Source organism: Haliaeetus leucocephalus, unplaced genomic scaffold (genome assembly GCF_000737465.1).
Source record: "Haliaeetus leucocephalus isolate CR32 unplaced genomic scaffold, Haliaeetus_leucocephalus-4.0 Scaffold406, whole genome shotgun sequence".
NCBI lineage: Eukaryota > Metazoa > Chordata > Aves > Accipitriformes > Accipitridae > Haliaeetus > Haliaeetus leucocephalus.
In genome coordinates this window covers 5461924-5470518 of record NW_010972842.1, presented here as the reverse complement: position 1 = coordinate 5470518, position 8595 = coordinate 5461924, and the positions used below count along the sequence as shown (strand labels likewise).

The window sequence follows — 8595 nt, the reverse complement described above, 5'->3', positions numbered from 1 at the left end:
AGCTGAAAAGTCCTTGACTATAGTCTAAACACTACTGAGCAACAACTGAAAACATCAGTGTTATCAACATTCTTCACATACTGAACTCAAAACATAGCGCTGTACCAGCTACTAGGAAGACAGTTAACTCTATCCCAGCTGAAACCAGGACAGGGTTCTTTGTCTGTTGTAGTTTCTTCAGCCTGAAATTACAGGCTGAGCTGCCTGAGGCCTTCAAGCATCTTTCTTCTGTTGTCACATTGATTTGTAAGAGTCAGGAGGAACCAGAAGATTAATAAATAAAAAGGAGAACGGGAGACTTTAGCCAATAGTTATAGTGCTCACCCGGGTAACAGAAAACCTGTAGTTCCTGTGTTATTCCAAGGTTAAGTCGTCTTTTATCCGCTTAATGATTCAAGCCTCAATCTTCTCAAGACTCTCAGGTCTATTCGTTTCAGACAAGCACCCTACCTACTTGGCTATCTGTGGTGCCTGATGGAAGTTGTCACTCCTGGTCCTAACTATCTTATTTGTCTTCAGTGTTTTGAGACTCTGTGTATATATACAGTATAAATATATGCACTGTATATATACATATATATGCACACATGTGTATACATATGTACAGATACATACGCATGAACATGTATGTTATTGAACATAGTGTGATCATTAAACAGTGCGTAACTGGACGTAAGACTAGAATTGGTAATGAAGCTTCTGATGGTTAGTGCCTGCCTGTTGTCTTTGCTAAGCAGCAGTTAGAAAATGGAAATGTAAAACATGCAAGAGTATTTAGGAGGTGGAAGAGGTAATAGTAGGTGACTTTTTTTATATTTGTATACACACAGATGTAGATAACTTTAAACTGGAAGAGACATAGCAAATACCACAGATACAGTGTTTTAACAAAAAGTCCTAGGCCAGCGAATAGAGAACAATGACTTTTATCAAATTTATTAAGGAATTTAGTTGTTGTGATGCCTGAGACACAGGCAGTCATGGAAAGGAATGAGGTCTTAGAAAATCAAACAAGCCCCAAACAAAATAACTCCAGATAGTATGTGCAAAGGAGAGGTTTCATGGGTATGCTTTAGACAAAAAAAGATGAAAGTTCAGAGAGTTTCTATGACCTAATCTATTATACACTTTTTTTTTTTTACCATTCAGTATTGCTGTATAGTTCCAAGAAATATGGTGAGCCTGTGCAAAAGCTAATTGCTTCTAAAAGGAAGGTTCCCATCTCTTAGCAGCTGCTTTCCCCTGCCTGCTTTTCTTATTTACTTTGTCCTAGCTTCTGGTGTTTGTTGGTCCTTTCTATGATTCAATTAAGTTTGGTAACAGTAGAAAAAAGAAATCCTTCTGCTGGGTTAGTGAAGTAAATCAGCTCACAAAAACATCTAGGAAGCGTTAGGACTACACTGTTAATGCAAGAACAGGATAGTCATGCAACCAGAAGGGAGAGGGCTTGCTCTCATTTGTCATTAAAGAAATTTAAATCGGCCTACTGTTTGTAGAACACAGCTGCAGTTTGTTTAGATATTGCTGTGTGATATGAGTATTTTTCCTCAACTTTGTATTTTCTTACTAGAATTAAGAGAAAGGTAATACTAGGTTGCTACAGGCTAAATGTGATGGCTCTTGTAAGTCTGACTTCAGCCTTGGCCAGGCAGAAGTCTTCTGGGACAGAAATCAGTAATGACCAAACTAATTAAAACACAGCATCTAAACCAAAAATAGATATAGGAGAATATCTTAATGTCCTTATCTATATGTTGTTCTTACACGATTTCTTCCACTCAAAAAACCCTAGAATTTTGAGGGTTCATAAACCTCTTTAACCTTCTTTGCAACTTGTTGAATATTGGAGAGGAGGTTTATATTCTGGAAATTCTTAAGTTACCATAGAGTTATTTTTCTCATATTTACTTGAGTAACTTTTGAAAAGCAATTCTATCATCAATTTGGATTGAACTTGTCATTCTACTTCTCACACTGTTTGACCTCACTACAAGTTATAGTAGAATTTTAAAGGAGGAGGTTGTATAACTATTCAAATAGTTTCTCCTCGTTTGTGATTCTTACACTGGTTTCATTATACACCAGTGTTAATAAAATAATATATATCTCTTTTCTATTTATGCAAAAGTTATTGAAATATTACAGTTTCCAATTCTTAAATCTGATAGCGCTATTTGTCAAGTAGTATTGCTTCTAGACATCTGGCAGTGTGATGTGTGCTGTTACCTGCTCTGCATCTTCTTGCGATATACTCTGGATTTCACTGCTATTAAAACTATACAAGTTAAATGAAAAGTATATGAAATAACGACTTCAACAATTTGAAGTAATATATCTATGGGTTGCTCTAAAATGTATTTACTACTCTATATTCTCTTATTATTATCCTGGTATCACTGAGCTAATTTAATTCCATTTTCAATTCTTAGCATTGAGCCTAGATTTAAACCTTAGGTCAATATTCTACGGATGGCAAAGTTCAGGTGAGGGAGTAATCTTTACCCACTGTGATTCAGTCCAGTTTATTTGCTTTTTGGAAGGTTTTAGCTTGGTGTTAAGCCCGTGTTTTCTTTTGTTTAATCACATTGCACTGAGCCTAATGATAATTCTTGTTAGAGAAGAATTCTCTTGTGCATTTCTTATGCCTGCTTTCATCAAATACTTGCAAGCAATCATAGTCATAAATTTTTTAGGACGGGAGGGACTGTAATATTCCATTTGGCTTCTTGGATAATATAAGCTATAGATCTTTTTTGTATTAATTCTTGTCTGAAATCTGATAGTATTTCTTTTTTTAGTCTTCAGTTCTGAAAGCCCTTCATATTTGAGGGCTGAAATGATTTGAGGAAAGACTAAAAACTGAATTGCTAATTTTTGCACTTTCTAGCTTGTCAGTGGAAAGCTTGGAGAAGAAAGTCTTGATACTGTAATTCTAAAACTGAGTATTTTGCTCCTGGTAATCTTTTCTGTTTCTTAATATGGTATTCCTGTATACAGATCCCAAACCGTACTGGAGTTCTAAATTTTTTTTTTTTTTTTCCAACTTGGTTGTACTTGTTCAGGAATTTTCTCTCTTTGGGATTTACTGTTATTCCATCCTCACTCTCCTAACTGAAGTAGAGGGTAGAGAGTGAGCAGCCTTGTTCCTTTTCTGTTGTAGTTGAGCTTAAATAAGATGTAGAGAAAAGAAATTAGCTTTAGAATATGTAACCCGTTAATGTTGCAGATGGTAACCCCTTTGATAACGTGGAGTTCAGCATAGGTCAGCTTACTGCAAGTAGCACCTCCTCAGCCAAAACCTTAGAAGAATTTCCTTTCCTTTGATTTTACAAAATCAAGAATTTGGGAATTAAGTAACAGCTGTTGATTTAGTGTCTTACTGCCTTTTGCTAGTGAAAAGTTGTACCTTTGCTGTGGAAGTTCAAGTTCAGTAACTAAAAAAATTAGTTAAACTCAATGAAAATTCTTTTGAAAAACCTTTGAAGGATTTCTGTATTTTTGTACACTGCTTTGTAGCCAATACTTTTTAGCTGTATGTGTTTGGAACTATTTAATAATTAATTTTATATTGAGCTGTTTTGAACTTTTGAAGTTAATGTTAAAACCTGTGTATATTATCGCTCTGTGAGAAAGACAGAGAAATTGCATAGTGTGGATATTTAAATAGTGCCCATCTACTTGCTCACATCACTTAAATGCACTTTTTGTGTTAGATGGTACTGCTACAAAAAAAACCCCTTTGCTATTTCTTAAAACTCTTGGTTTAAGATGTTTGGGGGAAATCTTGAAGACAAAAATTTAACATGGCAGTTAAATAGAAGTAGGAGATGCATATGATTTTCCTTATGAGATAATAATTGATAAATAAAGCATATTGGAAATGTCCATAACTATTTTCCTTAGATATGCTCATTTGTTTAAAAGGAAGAAATCATCCATACATTTGAGATTTGTAACTCTGAAAAGCAAATTACTGCGATTCTGTAGGGCATTTCCTTCTTTATAGGTATAATTGTTCTGAATGTGTGTTATTTTGCTTTGTTTTGTTTAATAGAATGATATGACGCCAGTCCGATTACAGTGGGGAGAAATTCTTATGCCACTGCTGAAGAAGTACAAGTTGAACATAACATGGGGTGATCAGGATCTATTGAACATCATGTTTTTTCACAATCCAGGTAAATCCACATTGATTCTAAGTCTAGTACGACAAAGTTGATCTTTTCCATGATGTTCAAAAATCCAGGAAAATACTCTTTTAGCAGACTTTTCAGTGAAAGTATTCAAGGGACTTTTCACTTCTTTTGTTTTCTGAAAGTGTTTACTTTGAGAGACAGCATTGGAGCTTGCTTGAGTATAATTAGCTGTTAGGTTTCAAAACAACTGTACAGAAATTTACGAAGCAGCCTTAAGAAAAAAAGAGGTTAGTGTATTTCCTGAAAAGATTTTGATACTTAATCCAAAGTTCTCATTTTTCTGCACAGAAAGTCTTTATGTCTTTCCTTGCCAATGGAATTATCGGCCTGACCACTGCATCTATGGAAGCAATTGTAAGGAAGCTGAAGAAGAAGGTATATTTATTCTTCATGGAAACAGAGGTGTTTACCATGATGATAAACAACCGACTTTTAGGGCTGTCTATGAAGCAATAAAAAATGTAAGTGTTTCCAGCATTGTACTTGGACAAAGTTATTTTTTTGATGTATTTTTTATCTACAGTGCTGCATATAGGTTTTGTCGATACTCACCTTGATTGCAACAAAGTAATTTTTTTCTCTTTTAAGTGATGCTAAGTGTTTCACCAATTTTTCATTTACTGCTTGGCTAGAATTCTAGTGTATTCCTTTTGTGATGAGCATCTTTTGAAACATAGTGTAGATTATGTCTAGGTTGGGATTCTAAAACATTGCCTCTAGTTGTCAGTGTCTATTTAAAAGGCTTAATTCCCATTCATTTAATAAATACATCTCATAAACTGTATGAGCATTTGGTGATCACCAGAAGCTTCATTTTTCTGCAGATTCTAAAATGCAGAAAAACCCCCTTCTTCACAAAGTTTGTGTGCATTTACTGCAACATTTCAACGTTTAATTGTAGCTAGATTTGGTTTGTAGAAAATATTTTTTTATACTGTGTTTTGACCTTTTCTAGAGACTCAGTGTATTAATATGTTGCTGTTCCTTTAAATACCAAGCACAGTGAATTCTTTTCATGCTGCAAATAAGTCATCTAATAAACTATTTATCACTACATCAGTATACTCACTGAAGAGCTGTAAAATTTAGCACTGATGCACATTTTAATGTAGCAGGCTATTGTGTGTGTATAACCTTCAAAAATCAATAGTATATTTTAATGGTGCTTTATTACATATTGTCATATGGATATAAAAATGAAGAAAAGTACTTTTGGGGGTCTGAGAATACATTGCAGGGAAAGTGAATGTGTTTCCATAAAAATACGATGTCTTTGTTTCTTTTGAGCATTGTCAAAAACAGAAGAAAAAATTATTTCTTTTTATTTATGAACCCATTTGGTTTATGAATATGTCAGAGAAAGTATGTAAACCACCACTGATTCAGTGGTAATAAGATCAACAAAATTATGTTACTTTGAAATGCTGTTTGAGCTTATCATTTGTTTATAAAAAGTATTGCACTGTTGAATTAATGACTTCTTTATTTCAAGTCCATGTTAAACATAGTATGTTTGACCATCATTCAGTTTAATGAAACTTCAGTAGTACCACTTTTCATACTGTTGTTTCATTATAATTTGATGAGAATTGTATTCCTTAAAAGTTATATGTCTTTCAAGAAAGTTACTGTTCAACAAACAAACAGAAATCATTTTAGATCTGTAAATTTTAATTTAATAAGGTAATTTTAAATTTCCTCCTTGCCTGTCTGGATATGTTAATTTGCTTACATTTAAAAAAAAAAAAAAAATCTCGCTTGTTAGGTTTATTGAAAGTATTAGAAAATATTTCTGTAATGTAGAGATGTTTTTCAGATATCGTATTCAGAAGCTCTGAGTTCTTAAAAATGTTTAACAAACCTATGGAAAGCAAATATGATGTTCAAACACATTGTTATAAAACTATTTAATAATTCTGAATAATGACACTCCTCCGTATTGACCTTAAATCTTCTTTCTTAACCTCTTTACAGTATTCATTTGGAGATGATCTGGTTCATTCCCTGTTGCAGCCCCTAGAACTGGAATTAAGGAAAACCATGCATACATACTGTGGAAGAGTATACAAAGTGTTCACAAAGCAGCTCACAAAAAGCGTAAGAGACTTGTATGCCAGAAGATCAAAGGGAAGGTGATTTTTACTCCAAGCTGTTAAATCAAGAGACTGAATTAACATACTGATCAAAAGGTGCAAAAATTCTAATGTGGCTTGAATCGACTCTTCATGTGCCCAGATAAAAGTTTACTAGCATACATAAAAATGAAGAAAATATTAATGTAATGAAGAACAGGAACTTTTTTCTGCAAAGGTGACTTTTTGCTCTTTTGAAGTTTAATCACTGCTAATGTTTGTCTTGAATCCGGTGATTTGGGTGTTACTGGCTTCTATGGCCAGTAGTTTTAGTCTGCATAATTCGGTTATCCAATGATCAAATGAACAAGGAAGAAATGAAGATGGCTCTATTTGGGAGTGTACCTCATATATTGTCTAAAGTTCTGTTAAACTGTGAATGTAGCAATTACTGAGTCAGCGGCACTAACCTCACTTTAAAGGTGTGAGCCTTTATGTAAACAAAGTTGTTTACAAGTGCAGAAAATACTCTGTTTTCAAAGAGAAGTGATATAATCTTTGACAATCTGTATGTGCCTTTATATGTTCATCTCTTACATGTTGAAGTACTGTTTTGACAATCTTGTTTTGCTTATCTTGGATGTTAACTGCACGCTATAAATATGATTTTCTGAGAAATTAGTAACTAGTATGTCATACTAGTTTTCTCTGGTAGATATGGAGACTTTTCAATATACAGCATTTGTTTCAATGTCGTTGAGCCATCATGGCCAAAAGACAGCGCAGAGTTGAGGGGTTTTTTTTAGCAAAAATTTGGTTTGAAGTTACATCTTACAATACTTTTAAAAAATTACATGGTTTTGCAGCTTTATAGGGCATTTTGGAAGTAGGAAAAAAAAAAAAACAGTGGAAAGTTGTTGCCGTTGTATTTCCTTACTAAGAATTATTATCTGATGATTATTATAGAGTATTTAGTACCTAAAAGTAAAGAGCTGTAATAAGAGTTCTGATGCTTCATCAGACTGTATATTAGATGGATTTCTTAGAGAATATATCTTGTTACCGTATTTTTTTAATAACATGGCTTTAAAATAGTTTTGGGGCAGACCCTCAACTACGTGAATGCATGACTGTCAAGAGGGTGATAGTGATTTACAACAGGTAAGGATTAGGCCTTCTTCCGTTATTTTAGTGAAAAAAAGGCAAGCTCTGTTTATGTAATACAAACTTTTTTTCAGAGAAAAACATGAAGAAAAAGGCTGAGTTCTAGTGTTACAGTAAAATATTATTTAAACTTGCATGGTATGAAATGTATTTGTAAAGTATATTTGAACTTGGATAACCTGTCTAACTGAGATGAAGTCTTCATAAAGTGAGGTTTTGGATTCCAGAAAAGTTCCTGTGTGTTGAACATGGAGGATCCATCCACTCACTGACTTGCACCTTCATCCCAACCCCATTTAGAAGCTTAATTTTTGTGGCTGTTTCCTTGTCAAAGGCAGGCTGGTTCTGACTCCCAGATCCATGTGAGCTGGACAAATGCTTTAGCAGTACAAAAGCACACTCCATTGTAAGCAGAGTTTATATTCTTCTCCTAATCTCCCTGCTGGCTCAGGGTGTAAATTTCTGGGATGGAAACTAGGAAGCAGTCTGCCTTGCATGTAGTTACAGTCTCTTTTCCTTGCTATGTAACCTTTTGAAGTCTGAAAATCTAGAAATCTGTGTGAAGGTGAATACTGTTTTTGACTGATTTTACAATATGTAATGCATTATTTTTTTACATAAATACTGATTTTTATATCAATTTGTGTTCAGCTTTTTTTTTTACCTGTACTGTGTGTTTGTATTTAAAAATTCTTTCGGCCTGTTTTTTATGTTTGTCTTTGCAGAAACTTTCAATTTGAATTTATTTTTAGTATGTTGTATGCATGTAAAGATACTGCTTAAAACCCAATGAGCCATTTTAGAGAAAAAGTGGAATGTGAACATTAGCAGCAACCTTTCCACTTAAATTTCAGTTTTTGGGGGGGATTCAAACAAAAAGGGTTAATAATGAAGCTTCTGATAGGATAAAAATTATTACTTTGTACTTAATTCAATAGATGTTTACTTAGCATATTACAAATAGCAGAATATACTGCCTTATGCCATAGTTTTTGTTTAATTTTTATTAATATAAACTTAAAATGCTTGCCTCAACTAACCATTCCCAAGTAACACTCATGAACATTTCAGAAAACTTAAAAAACAGCAAGTGCTTAGTAGCTTCCATTAAGTAACTCTCCAGAGTATTTGTCTGTTTTGAACAAATTTTTAGTTCCGTAATC

The 8595-nt window shown here is 33.6% G+C and overlaps 1 protein-coding gene across 2 annotated transcripts in view; it reads left to right on the top strand.

Annotated features, from left to right (window-relative positions):
- The window catches only part of GXYLT1 (glucoside xylosyltransferase 1), a 27168-nt gene extending 19104 nt beyond the window's left edge, over positions 1-8064 (top strand). For both annotated transcript variants that reach the window (XM_010574056.1, XM_010574055.1), the window contains exons 5-7: positions 4055-4178; positions 4485-4657; positions 6171-8064. In XM_010574056.1, the coding sequence (XP_010572358.1) occupies positions 4055-4178; positions 4485-4657; positions 6171-6332 (459 nt within the window). In that variant the 3' untranslated portion in view covers positions 6333-8064. The remainder of the gene's footprint in view (positions 1-4054; positions 4179-4484; positions 4658-6170) is intronic.
- Positions 8065-8595: the final 531 nt, after the last annotated feature.